The sequence below is a fragment of the Lithobates pipiens genome, unplaced genomic scaffold (genome assembly GCF_037356315.1).
Source record: "Lithobates pipiens isolate NorthernLeopardFrog02 unplaced genomic scaffold, aLitPip1_a1.2 Scaffold_18, whole genome shotgun sequence".
NCBI lineage: Eukaryota > Metazoa > Chordata > Amphibia > Anura > Ranidae > Lithobates > Lithobates pipiens.
The window spans coordinates 103,576,922-103,594,606 of record NW_027507758.1 but is presented as its reverse complement, the minus strand read 5'-3'; the positions used below and the strand labels follow the sequence as shown (position 1 = coordinate 103,594,606).

Here is a 17,685-nt window from a genome sequence, read left to right as displayed (position 1 = left end):
CTGCAGTAGGAGGGGCCAAGTGGCCACATGACCTCTCCTGTTGACATCAGACATCTCTGCCCCTACCACTGTGGCCCTGGATTGGAGTAGGAGAGCGGCTGGAAGTCGCGTGATCGGCCTAAAAATATCTGAAAAAGGGTATTCAGAGGCTTTGTTTTGAATAAGAAAAAAAAAAAAAAAACACTTGGAGTGTTATGCCTGGATAAAATCAAGGGGCTGCCAGTGAATTTATTTTGACAAGTAACAACCAGTTTAAGAGGGTGATCACACACTTGTATCTTAATCGAACAGCAGAGGACATAGGCAAAGTTATCACTGTCGTAGGGCTATAGGCTCATACCTTTTAGGTGAATGGACCCTGGCAAAGCTTTTGAGGACCCCTACCCTCCTACCCTTTAACCCTACCCCACTCGAGTCCTCAGTTTTTTTGCTTATTTTTTTATGTTCCACAATCAACTCTTCAGCTGTGTCCCGCATTGTCTTCTACAACAGAAGCAGTGCATCCAGATTGGCTAAACCTCAGTAAAACCTTGGTAACTGTACCTGGAACCCATGCTATGGGTACTGCCTTTTTAATGTTGCTTCGGCCATTGGATGCTCCACAGGGCTCACCTTGGCACAAGTTTCTGCTTGCTTTTCTAATGTTTCATTACTAGTACTATTGCTACAGCAGCCATAATGTTATGAGCACCCACCTAATATTGAGTAGGTCCTCCTTCTGTAGCCCAAAAAACTCTGACCAATCAAGGTTTGGACACCACTAGACCTCTGAAGGTGCGCTGTAGTATCTGGCACCAAGCCATCAATAGCAGACCCTTTAAAGCGGGGTTCCACCCTAAAGTGGAACTTCCGCTGATCGGAACCCCCCCCCCCCCCCCTCCGTTGTCACAATTGGCACCTTTCACGGGGGAGGGGGGGTGCAGATACCTGTCAAAGACAGGTATTTACACCCACTTCCGGGCATAGACTCCCGTGGGAGTCTATGCCTCTTCCTGTCCTGCTGCGCTGTCTGCTGGGACACACACGGGTCCCAGAGACAGCGCAGACAATTCCTATTGCGCTGCGCAACTCGCGCATACGCAGTAGGGAACCGGGAAGTGAAGCCGGTTCGCTTCACTTCCTGATTCCCTCACCTAGAATGGTGGCGGCAGCAGCTGAGAGCCGATCGATCGGCCTCGGCTGCCAGCATCGCTGGACCCCGGGACAGGTGAGTGTCCATTTATTAAGTCAGCAGCTGTAGTATTTATAGCTGCTGGCTTTTAATGTTTTTTTCCCCAGTACAGTCCCGCTTTAAGTCCTGTAAATTGTACTGTGGGGTCTCCATGGATTGGACTTGTTTTTCCAGCACATTCCACAAATACTTTATTGGACTGAGATCTAAATAATTTGGAGGCTAAATCAACCATGCACGCATCATTGTGTTCTTTAAAACATTTTTGCAGTGTTGCAGGGCACATTATCCTGCTGAAAAGGTGCACCGCTGTTAGGAAATACTGGACCGGAACCACGAAAAGCAACAATGTTTAGATAGGTGCTACGTGCCAAAGTAACATCCACATGCATTGCAGAACCCAGGGTTTGCCAGGAGAGCATTGCCCTAAGCATCCCAATGCCTCTGTCAGCTTGCCTTTTTCCCATACTGCATCCTGGTGTCATCTCTTCTCCAGGTAAGGGATGCACACACACCCTGCCATCACATGATTTAAAAAAAAAAGTGATTCATCAGGCCAGGCTAACTTCCAATTCTCTGTGGTCCAGTCCTGATGCTCACATGTCCATTGCAGGCACTTTTGTCTGTGGACATATGTCAGAATGGGCACTGTGACCCAACTGCGGCTATGCAGTTCCATAAAGAAGCTGCAATGCCCATTTTTTTCTACTTTCAACATATCAACTTCAGACACATGTTTACTTCCAGCCTATCCTTTAATGAACACCCAGCAAGGAGGTTATATAATGCCGGCCATACACGGTTCGAATTTCGAAAGAATTTTCTTTCGAAAATCATATCTTAGAATTTTCGTATGAATTTCGCACCATTAGTGGGCTGCAGCAACAGCCGATTTTCGTGCAGAAATAAAATTTGAGGAATCGGACATGTTGGAAATTTTTAGAAAAACAAACGATTTTCTAATCAATGATGGGAGAATCGTGCGAGAAACGTAATAAGAAAAGAAAATGTACGGAGATAAAAGAAAATGTACGGAGAGAAAAGAAGATTCCCAGCCAAGAAAATTATTTTCTGTAGCAACATGAGGTGAAATTGAAGGCTTGGTCGGCTGAATTTCGAAAATCAATGGTGGCATCATCGGATCACAAAAAAAAAACGAATTTTCTGATTTTGAAAAGAAAATTTGTTCGAAATTCGACCGTGTATGGCCTGCATAACTCCTCCTTTCTGCCTGCCAAATACCCACTGCAAGTGTGAGATCTTGCTGTGATTATCTCTTTAGTAAGTATCAACTCTGTTTCATAATAGATGGGTCCACGTAACTATTTAATCTTGGCTATGAGTTTAAAGGCTAAGTTCACCTTTCAAAAAAATTAAATGCAGCCCATTCAAACTACAACAAATCTATGAATGAATGACGTGGCTGTGTGGGTGGAGCCTTGCCCATCCATACTGTTTTCGAAAAAATAACCGTGGGTGTTTTCAACTGCCAGGGGATTTGTAATTCTGTGTTTTTGATCCAGACATCCCTACCAGATGACAGATATGTCTTGGGCTACCCTAGGATTTTTTTTATTTTTATTTCAACCCTAGGATTTTATACAGCAGTTAAACAGCATGCTCAAAGACCTTCTCCACCCTGTGATTGTGCAGTGAAAGGGCAGCACCCTTCCCTTTTTTTTTATTCCCTCTGTTAGATTAATAGCACAGTGCAGTGCAGACCCGACTGGCTCAGTGCTAACCCTTCCTCTGCAATTGCTGGAAGCAACATGAATAATGCTTGCTGATGATGACCAAGAATGGGGTAGAAGATAACCCCTTTTTAGTAACGTCAGGTTAATTCTATTCTCTGTCCTCTTCTTCTCAGCTGCATAGCGTCTAAATATTCCTTGACTTTGGGCCGTGTTATGATGTGTGCGTGTTTAGTGTGTACACCTACATGTGGTGGTCTGCTTTGAGATTTTCAGATTACTAATAGTCATCCCAGTGAGCTTGTCTGCTCAAGCATCACATATAAGTGAAATGTGCACTTTCAATGGGGCTGAAAGGTTGGTCTACATTCTTGTTTAGATTTTCTTACACCATGTATAATAATTTCTTGGTTATCTTTTTTTGTTTTCAGGCCAGAGTTCTATAAGCACATTGTTCTGTCTGGAGGCTCCACAATGTATCCAGGTCTTCCATCTCGCCTGGAGAGAGAACTTAAACAACTATACTTAGAGCGAGTCTTAAAAGGAGATGTTGAGAAACTATCGGTAAGAACTTTAAAGTATCAGATACTGGGCCAGAATTGTTGTATTTAGTAATTAACATTCTACAGTGCAACAAATCACATCACATCCCAGTTGACTTTTGAATACAGTATTTAGTCTTCCCTATGTTAAAGCACCACCAATACAAAAAAAACCCAGTAAACTAAAAACCATATACACCATTTTGTTTGCCTCATATCTTGGCTCTCTTTCCTAATGCTCTTTTGCCCCCTCCTGTCTTTTTTTTTTTTTTTTTTTTTTAAATCATGGCACCATCTTCAAAGTCGATGTCATAAGTGCCTGTCTTTTTTTTTTTTTTTTTTTCCCCTGGGAAGGAAAAGGCATTGGTGAAATTGGCAGCAGATCTCACATGTGGATTATGTTATTTGGTATGGTCATGAATTTACACCTTGCCATTACTTTAGCAATAAGAGCAGCTTGACAGATTGTTGATGCCATTGGTGATGTAGCCTTTCTAGGCTGTTGTAAGGTGTTGGCTATGTCCCCAGTGCTTCAACCAACAAGGAAGTGGGGGGAAAAAAAAACTGAGGAATGCTTTAACTTATCTAATCAGTTTATTTTTGGTGATCGGCATGCAGAGGTTCATGCACAATTTATTACCATTAATGGGTTGGTGATCTGACACTATTTGGGATATGGTTACTGCATTTTGCAGAATAACATTACCCTTTGTATTGTGTATTAAAGACTCTGGAATTTAAAGAATAACAAAACTGCAAAAAAACGAATTATAAATACCTGCTTTGCTGCATGTTTCTCGAATCTTTACTTTCTTGTAGGGCACAGCTGCTGGCAGAATCTTTAGCTTCCGATTCTTCTGGGTGTATATCAGATGCCTGCTTCCCAATGTAGTTCTATATTTCTTTCCACTGAATGCAGCAGGACCAACATGTCCCCTGGGGCACACTATTGATGTGTCTTGCAGGTAGCGTCACAGTACTGCAGCGGAGAGCCAGGCACCCAACACACCCAGAAGTGTATAAAATGAAAAATTCTGCAGGTGTATTTTCTCAGCGAAAGGGTGAAGATTTGAGGATTGCAGACTCAAAGCAATGAGCACTACGAAAAAAAAACAGCGTGGGGTGTCGTCCGTCCCCCCCCCCCCCAGTCCATACCAGAACCTTATTCAAGCATGCAGTTTAGGAAAATGGAGAGGGGGTGGGGGTAAGAGATGAGCGAGGAACCCAAACTCCCCCGGACCATACCAGGCCACGTGCCCTCAACATGGTGAAGGGTTGCTTTTGGGCAGTGGGCATGTTGGGACACGGTCTTCTTGCCAACAACCCTGAGCAGTGGTTGTGGGGGTCTGTGGGCAGGGGGCTTTTTTAGATTCTGGAAACACTTTAAGAAGTGACGTCACAAGGGGTGGATTCTCACACATCGACACCCCCCCCTACTGACCTGCGGGGCTGCATACTTGGATAAGGGTATGGTATGTATTTTTTTTTTTTTTTTTTGCGTGGGGTTCCTCTCAAGATCCCCAGAGCACAAGTCGCATGTCACAAGTTGGATCAGTTAAGATGATGATCTCGACTTCCATTCAAATCAGTGGGTTGAAATCCTGCCCAAGCCTGACCAAAGTAGTGCAGGAAGCATTTTCAAAGTCAAGTCGACACAAGTCGAACCAGTTAAGATGGCTCACGTAGGGAACCATTGATTTTGACATGGCATGCGACTTGTGCTCTGGAAGTTGGAGCACGTGTCAGACCAGTGTGAACCTACCCTTAAAGCTTGGACAGCTGAACCTGCCTGTAAAAGGCTCCTCGCACTTCTGGCCTTCCAAGGAAGATGCAACACGAAAAAAGCACCGCTCTGATCAGTGAGGGAAAATGACATTCAGTAAAGGTTGGCTGTTCCTTCCCAGGTGCTCAGGCTCGGATGTCCTCCCACACATCCATGTAGCATAGCTCAGGCAAACAAATGAAGAGCCGGCCAATCTGGAATAGCTTCTGAAGTTTATTGAAATATGGTTCAGTAAAAGCAAACGGCTAACATGTTTCGGCAACTCTAGCCTTGATCACAGCACATTTAAGACAGAAAAACAATATATCTTTATATATAACACACACACACACGATCAGTCCCCTCCCATTGCTCAATTGACGTAATTCCAAAAAAGTTCATTGGAAACACAGCTGTAAATGTGGGTGGGAAGTTTTCTTTGAATATATCACAATTGTTTAAAATCAATGATCTGGACAATCAATCTAGATGAGGGAATACATGGGAAGATAAATAGTGTAAAAGAAAAAATATATATATTTTTTTTGTATAAACGATACACATTAAATCATCGAACACCTACATGTCCCTTTTTATTTATATATTATCCGGTTATTATATTGGTCCCACGTCATCCCCATCTCAAGTTTTCTTTTTTGTTTTTGTTGTCCAATTGACCTGAAGAGTGTTTTTTGAAGCAGGAATCCCCACACTGCCAGTCTCAAAAGATGACTATCCTCTAGATGTAACTGAAGAGTCACATCAATAAACTTCAGAAGGTATTCCAGAGTGGCCGGCTTTCCATTTTGTTTGCCTGAGCTTCCAAGCAAGATGCCTGTTTGGTTAGGCACTTATCCAATTTTTTAGAGGTCACTGGCAGAAAGGTTTTACTTTCAAAAGCCTCTTCAGGAGAACCAGCTCCTGAAAATGTAGAACACCCGTTTGCACTACCCAGGTTTCAGCTTCAAAGCCCAAGTTCACCCCTTCCCCTTGGCACAAGGCTTGGCCCACTAAATTTTCCCCCAAATGAAGAGGTGCCCTCATTCCCAAGAGTAGGGAGAAGTCTATTAGTTTGTCGCTCTCTGGGTCACAGGCATGCGAGTTCAATCAGTCGTTTTAAGTGGGTAGAGAATTCAGAAGTCTGTTCCCTCTCTGCTTTCTTCTTTCAGATTAACCAAAGGCTGCCTAAGCAACAGATTCCCTCAAATTTTAAAATACTGCAAGGTCAGAACAACCCCAATTCCAAAATAGGATACTGTGTAAAATCTACATAAAAACAGAATACACTGATTTGCAAATATCCTAAACCCATATTTTATTCCCAAAATAAAACATCAAATGATTAGACTGAACAAAATGTACCACTTAAAGGAAAAAAATATCATTTTAAAATGGATGGCAGCAACATGTCTCTAAAAAGTTGGGACAGGGCAACAAAAAGCTGACAAACACAAAGTGGTGGTACTAACAAGGAAGAGCTGGAAAAACATTTTGCAACTAATTAGGTTAATTTGTCAGTAACATGACTGGCTATACAAAGAGCATCTTAGAAGTAGTGTCTCAGAAGTAAAGATGAGCAGAGGTTCAACAATCTGAAAAACTGCATCTAAAAATTGTTGAATAATTTCAGAATAATCTTCCTTAACGTAAAAATGCAAAGGTTTTAAATCTATCCTCATCTACAGTACATAATATCAAAAAAACTTGAGATACTCGAGAAATCTCTGTGCACAAGAAACGATGCTGAAACGCAATATTGAATGCCTGTGTTCTTCTGGCCCTCTGACACCACTGCATTAAATAAGCATCATTCTGTGATGGGCATCACTGCATGGGCTCAGGAATACCTCCAAAAATCGCTGTCTGTGAAGACGGTTTGCTGTGCTATCCAAAAATGCAAAGATGAGCCCCATCATGTAATGAAGAAGCTAGATCTGAACATTATCCAGAAACCCTGCCATCTTCTCTGGGCCAAAGCTCTATTAAAATGGTCTGTTGCAAAGTGTAAAACAATATAGTAGTCAGATGAATCGAAATGTGACATTCTTTTTGGACACCTCTAAAGAGCACCCTTAAGTGCTTTCTATCTGCAGACTCTTTGGACATGCCAAGCAAAAGTTTCTTCTAGAAAAGAAAATTCTTTCTCTAGGAGCTCATGCTCGAACTCATAGAGAACCACAGAGATTTCTCTTGGATCTTTAAGTGTTCTCTAGGCCTAATGGTCACTTCCTTCAAGACCATTTTGCCTTTCGCCCCAATTTCTTTCAAGGGCTCTCCATGAAAACATTTTTGATGGCATGGGAAAAGCAGACTCTTTCCCTCAGCTTACCCATGCTACTAACCAGCCAGAAAGAACTATAACACTTAATTTCTGAACCCAGATATGGTGCATTAATAGGGTCGTGGAGCTCTTATTTTCAAGGATTTATGCACATGGGTATAACATACCATTAACCACTTCAGGCCTGGAAGGATTTACCCTCTTGCTGACCAGAGCATTTTTTGTGATTTGGCCCTGTGCCCCCTCAGGAGCGTACGCGGCCGCCCGCCGGGCATGTGCATCAGCTCCTACGTCACGCAGCGGGCGAGCGCCTGCTATGTCTATTTAAAGGGCCGATGTACAGCTATGGCAGTTTTCCCAGAAGACCTAACCTACAGTAGATCCCTGTCATGTTGCTAGGCAGAATCTACCCATTCTGCCTCTTCTCACCACAATCACAGGCCGCTGGCGAACATTAAGTTTGTGGGACCCACGTGCATGCTCCTGCATTGTGTGTGCGCTAGGTGGTAATTTCAAAGGGAAGTCTGGGTTTGCCCATTTTGCCTGCCCTGCCATTCTGCTTACGTAAAATGGTGTGCAGCAGTCGGCATGTGGTTAAGCTGCAGCTGCCCGGATTTTGACATATTTTTTTTTTTTTTTCATTTTTTAATCTTTTTTTTTTTTTTTTTTTTTTTTTATCTTTTGCGTTGAGCGACATTTCAAAAACATATCTTTTGTATTCATTGCTTGTCCCATGGTGTATGATTATGTTGACAGAACTAGGTGATCTCCTGTGAACCCACATGAGAAGTATGGCCAAAAAAAGCTTTGGCCATACTTCACTTTTAGGATAAAAAGAATTTTGACTTGCCTGTAAATTTCTTATCTTTTGAGTACAGGGCAGACCACCTTCCCTTCCTTTCCTTAGTTTACTTTGCATTGCTTGCTACAGATTTCATACACAACTAATATATTCTCATGTAGGGGAGGGGTATAGAGGAGGTGCCCCGGGGTGTTCTCAAAAGGTTGCCATTATCCAGTCACCTAAAGGTATATGCCAATATCCAGTGTGTATGAATGTTGCCTGTGTCCTGTACTGTACTCCAAGATATGGAATTTTACAGGTAAGTTAACATATTTTTTGTTTTTTTAAATTGGACTGTACATCTGCAGATACTATGCCCAAGCTTATTTTGTAGCTCAACATAATATCTGGGCCACATATAAATATTCAAAGGCATAACTTTCAGGAACCACCATCCTTGGTTTTATAATGGTTAAAGAGGATCACCAGTTGTCTGGTCAGAAGAGAATACCTACCAGTCCTTGAGGTTGCCATTGCAAGCTTTCTGCAACAGTGGCAGGTCTGGAGCTAGCACATCAATGTGTGTGATGCTGTATAAGTATAGACTCCAGTAATAGCTGGTCTGACCCGTTTATCTTTTTAAAAAGATATTCTTTCCCTCTCTGCTTGCTGCCGAATGTTTTCCATCCTTTTTATTGATGAAGCAAGCAAGACATGATTGCTTCATTTGAGAGTAGCCCTTAGGCACTCATGAGCTTTGTTTAGAATGGTGCCTATAGATCAATGCAGCTATAACCTGATTGCCAGCATGTACATGCCTTTTAAAGTTGAACAAAGTAGCCATCTTAGCCTTTGTTTGATCTGCAGTTGCCTTGGTGTTGCACATGTGATCAGTTCTCGCTCTGGTCCCTTGAAAGTTTGGTTGAGAGAACAAGCAGCTGTGACAGTTACATTCAAGGCATGCCATGACTGATGACTGTTTGGGGAAACGGTTAAAATCAGTGGGTTGCTTCCCTTGAAAACACGTAAAATGTGAGATGCAGCTAATTTGAACATCTCTTTGCTCTAGGCTAGGACCATAACTGTTTACCTTGGGAATGGGTTAGTTACATCTGATATACTTGTAACTTTGTTTACGTTGTAAACATGCTAGGAATCAGTATTGCAGTGCAGTACCCCAGATATGTCACTGTTGATATGCATAATCTGACATTTTTGGACTAAATTCATGTTGGCTGTTTGCAAAAGAATCATGCTTACTAACGCAGCACCACACCCTATCTCTACACAAGCCCTTTTGTAAGACAGAATTTTATCCATACAGTATTTCGCCACTAGATGGAGTACATCTTTCTGTTTTTTATGGTTTGCTTGGTGGTATTTTAAATCTTTGTCTACTGCACTTGGCATTCAATAAAAATGTTATCTTTCTGTATATTTTTCTTAGTTTGATTGTTAGTAAGATCGTATTACTGCTTCAGAGTTTTGAAAACCTATCTAGTATGTGGTGTGTGTTGTTTTTTTGCTTTGTTTTTTAAAGTGACATTTCAGTTGTTAGTGGAGTTGGTTAGGCTCTCTCATCTCTGGACGCTATCCCTTGTAAAACTGTTGGCATCTCCATAGTATGCCAACACCACAATGGTTGTGTTTAGGCCGGGTGGTGAAAATTGGACTTTTAGGTCCCTCTGTATAATTATAGCTTGATAATTTGGCTCTGTATTGCAAAACTGAATTTTGCAGTGTTACCTGCATTTTATTAATTCAGCGCTTGATTTTACTTGTAGACTCATATTGGTTATTAAAGTGACCTATTACTAAAGGGGGGGGGGGGAGCAAATGTCATTATTTGCAGAAACCAGAGATGCTATACCTACCTTTCTGGCAGCCAGTGTCTTAAAACACCACTGTGATGTTGCTACCCAGCCCCTGCAGGTATTTAACACATCTGGTTGTGTGAATTCCTGTTATCCCTCCCAATAGGCTGTTTCTCCTTGTGCGGGCTCATATGTCACTACAAAACGTATGAGCCAGTGGAAGGAACCACTATGTGCAACTGGGAAAACAAGTATTTTATACCTCAAGTTAGTGTAATACTCGCGCCACCTGGGCAGCAAGTATTTTTGACAGCATTTCAAGACACAGGCCATCAGAAAGGTAAGTAATAGGGCCTTCTTTTTCTGCATGTATTGCGATTTTTGCTTTTTTGACCCTGTAGTGACAGTGACCTGGTAATTTTAAGGTAGTTCTTAATTTTTTTATTAAGACATTTATACTGACGATTATGCCTCCTGTCTTTTCAGAAATTCAAGATTCGTATAGAAGATCCTCCTCGTCGTAAGCACATGGTATTCCTAGGAGGAGCTGTTTTAGCAGACATCATGAAAGACAAAGACAACTTCTGGATGACCCGGGAGGAGTACCAGGAGAAGGGTGTGCGTGTGCTGGAGAAGCTCGGCGTGACTGTCCGATAAATTCCACTGCCAGTTCCAATTGCTTCTCTAAAGCTTTCCTTATTTCCTCTATTGCCAATCTCTGAACTCATTCAGCTACATGACTTGGGAAGGCCTGTCTGTGCCCTTCTGGCCTATTTGGTCAGATTTTTTTTTTTTTTTTTTTGTCCCAATTTCTTGGGGAGGGGGGAGCTTTGTTCAATGTTTAACGTGGCTAAATTAGACTTTCATTTATTTGCCCATTTTCTTTACAAACACAAAGCTTCAGCTACAGAACTATCTGCTCCATTCTCTGTTGCACAGTAGGCTTTTTCACATAGTATGCTGCTTAAAGGCGGCTGGCTTTATCTTCTGCTCTCTCTCTGGGTGGTTTGGCCGCCTTTCAATAAAACGGTTCCATGAAATAGAAGTACATCCTGCGGAAGAATAACTTTGCAGTCTGCTCTGCGGTTTCCCACTGACCCTCATTTCTGCAACATAATAAAAAAAAATGTTTTTTTATACTTCCAACTCCACTTGGAACCCTCATTGCCAATCCACTTGTATCATTTGTTTTGTTTTTATCTTTTTAGTTTTAAGTTTGGATATGTTTATGGTACATTTCCATGCGTTGTAATGTGTATTGGATAGAGGTTCCCCCCTTTTTTTCCTCCCTTTACACTGTGGCTTAACGAAAGCACTTGTCCAGGCGATAAGGTCAGCTGCCAGTTCATTCCCAGAAACAACGAAGATTTAAAAGTTAAACATGTATGTGATAATTTGATAATTTCTAAATATAGAGAATTGTATCTGTAAAGATAAAAACTCTTGTTTGTCTTTATTTTCCCCTGATTTTTTTTTTTTTTTTTAAAGGCAGCACAGTGACTAAAATGCCTCTTTTCCAGTGCCAATAAACTTTTTTTTCTTTTTGATGGGATGTTTCAAATAAGAAAAAAGAGAATATATTAGTTGTGTATGAGCAGTACCAGAGCAGTGTTATGCTGTATTCTGAAGATCAATTGTTTGCCATAGAATTTACAGCGTTTTATTCTGTGCAGGTCTACGCAGAGGAAGAATTGTTTGATAGGTGTTACTAAGTGATGCAGTAGACTTTATTTTTTTTTTTTCTTGGTGGTTTGTGCTTTGCTGTAATGTCTAATCTCATTCATTCTGCTACTGAGCATTTGTTTTGTTTTTTTGCAATCTGGAGCACAAAGGACAAATATGATCAAAGTTGAGCAATAATATTAAAGGGGATTGTATCCATTTAGCTGCAGTCTTTTTAGTTTGGTTATCTCTCAAAACAGGTGAAGCTTGTCCCTTGAGGATTGGATCGATTGTTTAGTTGGGCAAATTCCTGTTTTTGTGGCAACATCATCTCTGTTGCCTATAAGTTCAGCAAGTCACGGAAAACATTAATAGACAACAAACGGCTATCACAATCAGTCAAGGGATAATTTAGCAAATTTTTGTAAAGGGGGAACTGAGAGAACTTATCTTGAAGGTGAAATTTGCAATATGGTAGAGTAACATTTGTAAGGGTCACTGCCCCGAAACTGGGATTTCGGTGTTGACTAGAAGCAGCAGATTTCGCACAGTTCCCAGTCCTACCTGCTGCAACCATTATAATGGGGTTTCCCTTCCTACTGGAGTTATTCAACCATATTCATCTATATGGAGAATAGAGTAGGAGAACCATGACTCCATGGCATGATGATCAATTTTCTTGTAACATGTCACTGGAGTCCTCAGGTTTGGGATAAGGTAGGAATCCAGTTGGTGGTTTAAACAAGTGAACTACAGTACATCTGTAATTTAAATATCCATTTAGGTAAATCCTTGGTCTTTAAAATTGCACAGACTCAGAGTGTTAGTTTATAGCACATTAATAACCCTTTAATTTCTGCTAGGCATGCTAAGCTGGTAGGTGGTACCGGTATGTATTTAGGCAGCAATCTATCTGCTCTGATCTATCAAATATCACGTACACCCTCCCCAGCCTTGCTGTTAGGACCATGACAGTTGGAAAATTTTATTTACTAAACATGTGTAAGGAACGCATGGCTGGTATAAATATTTCTAGCGTTCCCACATATACATTATGATCCTTCAGAAATCAGGGCCAAGAATTGCATCTTAGGTGGTTTTTCTTTTTTTATTCCATAATTTCTATGTCATGACATTTTAAGGTAATTTTTAAACTAATTTGGAATAAATTGGTCATTCTACTTGAGCTCCTTGTCATCTTTCTGAGTTTGGAAACAACTGGCACTTGCTTTCTGGCATTTCGTCATTCACCCATTGTGCACCTAGTGTAGTGGGTGGTGATCTCTTCTTAACCTCACCCTCTATAACCTGTGGATAGCTTGAGAGACCCAAAACATTTTCTTCCTTATTATACTCAAAAACGATAAATATACCAGTGCTTACAGCTCTGTTAAAAATTGTGTTTTTAAGTGTGCAACTCCAGGCAAGTGGATTCAATATGCTATTTAAATACATATATTAGAGCAGATTTACCTGCAAACGGATTAGTATTTATGATGTTCCAGGACCTGATGCACGTTGTGGTTGATTTACTAAAACTGGAGAATGAAAAATCTGGTGTAGCTGTGCATAGTAGCCAATCTGCTTCTAATGTCCGCTTGATCGGTTAAGCTTTTGACAAAAAACACAACCTGGGAGCTGATTGGTTTCTATCCCAAGTTGCACCAAATTGTGCGCTCTCCAGTTTTAGTCAATCAATCCCATTATATGACCAAAAATTTGTAGACACCTGGCCATCACATCCATATAAGCTTGTACATCCCCTTCCAAAATAATGTGGATGTTGGTGTAGAGTTGGCTCCCACTTTGTAGACCTAACAGCTTCCACTCTTCTGGTGAGGCTTTCCACAAGATTTAGCAGGGTCTCTGTGGGAATTTGTGGTTATTTAACCTAAAGAGTCTATGTAAGGTCTGGTACTGATGTTGGGGCAGAAGACCTGGCTATTCTTAAAAATCAGACTTAGCTGGGTAAATGCAGCATCGGTCCCCTGCTGGCTCTAAGACTGAGAACTGAGTGATTAAACATTGCTGTTCGCTCTGTTCTCGGTGTTCCGTAAGCAGAGAGCTGGTGACTGTCAGTCACTGCCTCATTGGATTGCTGGGCTGTGGAAGGGGTGGGAGCAGCTTGCTCAGGCTCTCAACAGCTCGCTGAGAGGCTGAACCAGGTGCCAGTCCAATCAATCTGGGTGAATCCCGACCATATCATGCTCTTTCCCCAGCCTGGACATGCTCCGTGATGTCAACAGACAACGGGCTTCAGCCCACTGTTGGCTGAAATGGGTCACAGGAGTGCAGAACAAACTGCACTCCTGTGATCCCCAGGAGAAGTACAACAAACAAGCTTTGGCTGTTGTCTTTTAATCAGCATTTTCACCATTTTCAGCATTTCACTACAACGGTGTTAATAGGATTGATGTCAGTGCTCTGTGCAGGCCACTCAAGTTACTCCACAGCAAAAATCACACCATGTGTTTATGGAGCTGTCTTTGTGTAAGGTTGAAAGTCTAGAGCAACTTTGCAAGCTGTGGCATTAACACTTTCATTTAAAGAAGTATGGGTATTTAAGGGAAAAAAAAATATTATATATATATATATATATATATATATATATATATATATATATATATATATATATATATATATATATATATATATATATATATATTATATATTATATATTATATATTGTGAGGGGGTTCGCTCGGTAGCGGGTGTGTGTGTCCCCCTGGATGGGTTCACAACACAAAGTCAGGCACAGCAGACAGCGGTGTAGGTGCAAAAAATAAAAGATACGGTTTATTTAGGCTACATGCAGTGATACATATAACAGCCAAACAAAATAAAACAAGAAAATAAATCCTGGTCAGCTTGACCTCTAACTACACACGTAGACTCCCTGTCTAACAACTGGGTGCAGCCTTGTGCTGCCCCAGTCCCTTTCTCTATTGTAGGGGTTTGCCACACAGGCGTTAACTCACCGCACAGAACAGATCTCAGACTCCCCAGTCTACACACACAAAACTGGTTCCAGGATGGAGCATCTCCCTATGCATGCTGGGGTTTTTTGTAGAGGTCTTAATGAGCCCACTTACTACAGCTGGGCTCATTAACTCTTCCCCTCTAATTGTAAAAGTCTGCATAAAGCCTGAATCTAGGGCACACATTTCCCATCCTGAATACAACCAGGTGATTTTACCTGCGTGCTGCCACATACCCCCCCCCCCCTCTTGTTTCAACCTTGGGGTTGTAACACAAGCAGCCAGACACGCATGTATCCGAGACAAAGCATCCACATTCCCCATTTTAACACCAGGGCGATGCTTAACTGTAAAGTTAAATTCCTGTAGGGCCAGGAACCACCTATTTACCCTTCTATTGGTCTCCTTGTTTTGAGCCATCCACTTTAAAGGAGCGTGATCAGTCACCAGGTCAAAGTGCCTACCTAGCAGATAGTACCGAAGGGAATCTAGAGCCCACTTCACTGCTAAACATTCCTTCTCAATCGTGGAGTAATTTACCTCATGGGATTTTAACTTCCTTCTGAGGTAAATGACTGGGTGCTCTTCCCCGTTCCAGACCTGGGATAACACTGCTCCTAACCCAACGTCTGATGCATCACTTTGTACAACAAAGTCCTTAGAGAAGTCTGGTGAGTACAACACTGGCTGGCTACATAAGGCTGTTTTTAAGGACTGAAATGCTTCCTCAGCCTCTGGGGACCATTTAACCATAACCGACTCTTTCCCTTTTGTCAGGTTGGTGAGGGGCACAGCCTGAGAAGCAAAATGGGGAATGAATCGTCGATAATAGCCAGCGATTCCCAGAAAGGCTCGTACCTGTTTCTTGCTGTTGGGACGTGGCCAACTCTGTATGGCCTCGACTTTATTGACTTGGGGTTTTATCACCCCCCTCCCAATAGTGTACCCAAGATATTTGGCCTCCTCCTGTCCAATGGTACACTTCTTTGGATTGGCCGTAAACCCGGATAGAGTCTAGGACTGCTTGTACTTTTGGCAAATGTGAGACCCAGTCTGTGCTATGGATAATCACATCATCCAGGTAAGCTGCAGCATATTTCTGATGGGGCCTCAGAATCGTATCCATTTTCCGCTGGAATGTTGCCGGTGCATTCTGTAACCCAAACGGCATTCTCTTATATTGGAATGCCCCATCTGGGGTTACAAACGCAGTTTTCTCCTTGGCCGACTCGGCCAGGGGAATTTGCCAATACCCTTTGGTGAGATCAAGAGTTGTCATATATCGGGCTGTTCCCAGCCGGTCAACCAACTCATCTATACGTGGCATGGGGTAGGTGTCAAATTTTGTAACTTTATTTGTCTAAAATCGTTACAAAACCGCCAGCTCCTATCAGGTTTGGGCACTAGTACAATAGGACTGGACCAGTCACTCTGGGACTCCTCTATCACACCCAATTCCAGCATCCTTTGAACCTCCCCACGTATTGCCTCCCGTCGGGCCTCTGGTATTCTATAAGGTTTTAGTTTTACCCTTTCTCCTGGCGGGGTGATAATGTCATGCTCTACGCCAGATGTTTGTCCCGGAAGCTCAGAGAAAATCTCTTTGTTACGAAGTACAAACTCTTTAACCTCCTGTTGTTGGGGTTTCGATAAGGTGTCTGCTATTCCAACCTCAGGAACTAAGCAATCAGGCTGTACTTGTGACAAAGTCTCTGCGACTAGGGATTCCCTATCCCTCCAGGCTTTCAGCAGATTGACGTGATAGATCTGCTCCGGCTTTCGCCTTCCTGGCTGTCTAACCCTGTAGTTCACCTCACTAATTTTTTCAATTACTTCATATGGACCTTGCCATTTGGCCAGAAATTTGCTTTCAACCGTAGGGACTAGCACCAAGACCCTATCCCCCGGGGAAAAAGTACGTGTCTTGGCCCCACGGTTGTACACTCTCTGCTGTGCTAACTGCGCTTGGGTTAAATGTTCCTTTACAATTGGCATTACCTGTGCAATTCTATCTTGCATCAGGGCGACATGCTCAATCACACTCCTGTGAGGAGAACTCTCATTTTCCCAAGTTTCCTTGGCGATATCCAGCAGCCCTCTTGGGTGTCTCCCATAGAGCAACTCGAAGGGTGAGAAACCCGTAGAGGATTGGGGTACCTCCCTAATGGCAAACATCAGATAGGGTATTAGACAATCCCAATTCTTTCCATCTCTATCCACCACCTTCTTTAACATTTGTTTTAGGGTTTTGTTGAATCTTTCAACCAACCCATCTGTTTGGGGGTGATACACAGATGTACGCAATTGCTTCACTTTGTACAACTTGCATAATTCTTTCATAACCCGGGACATAAAGGGTGTACCTTGGTCCGTAAGCAGTTCCTTACAAATACCCACGCGGCTAAAAACAAGGGATAGCTCTTTGGCTATGGTTTTGGCCGAGGTATTTCAGAGAGGAATTGCTTCCGGATAACGGGTGGCATAGTCCAATATAACCAAAATGTACTGATGCCCCCTAGCAGACTTCATTATCGGACCTACCAAATCCATTGCGATCCTCTCAAAGGGGACCTCAATGATAGGAAGAGGTACCAGTGGGTTACGGAAATGTGGCATAGGTGCCGACTTCTGACACACAGGGCAGGAGGAACAATAATTTTCTGTTTCCTTCATGACCCCAGGCCAATAGAATCTCTGCAATACCCTCTCTCTGGTTTTCTCTGTCCCCAGATGACCTCCCAGAATGTGTCCATGAGCCAATTCTAACACCAACTTCCTGTAAGGTTTGGGCACTACAAGTTGCTCAATGGTTTCTTTTGCCCTTTGAGCCACTCGATATAGCAGGTCCCTTTCCATAGTGAAGTAAGGATAAGGGCAAGTCTTATCTGGGTTCACTAACTCGCCATCTATTTTCACCACATTTTCCCGTGCCTTTATTAGGGTGGGGTCTTTTAACTGTTCTGTGGCAAAATTTTCCCTGTGAACCTCAAGATCCGAAAA

The 17,685-nt window shown here is 42.3% G+C and overlaps 1 protein-coding gene across 1 annotated transcript in view; it reads left to right on the top strand.

Annotated features, from left to right (window-relative positions):
• The window catches only part of ACTR2 (actin related protein 2), a 101,136-nt gene extending 88,243 nt beyond the window's left edge, over positions 1–12,893 (top strand). The window contains exons 8-9 of the mRNA XM_077485957.1: positions 3,294–3,426; positions 10,532–12,893. Coding sequence (XP_077342083.1) covers positions 3,294–3,426; positions 10,532–10,702 — 304 coding nt within the window. The 3' untranslated portion in view covers positions 10,703–12,893. The remainder of the gene's footprint in view (positions 1–3,293; positions 3,427–10,531) is intronic.
• Positions 12,894–17,685: the final 4,792 nt, after the last annotated feature.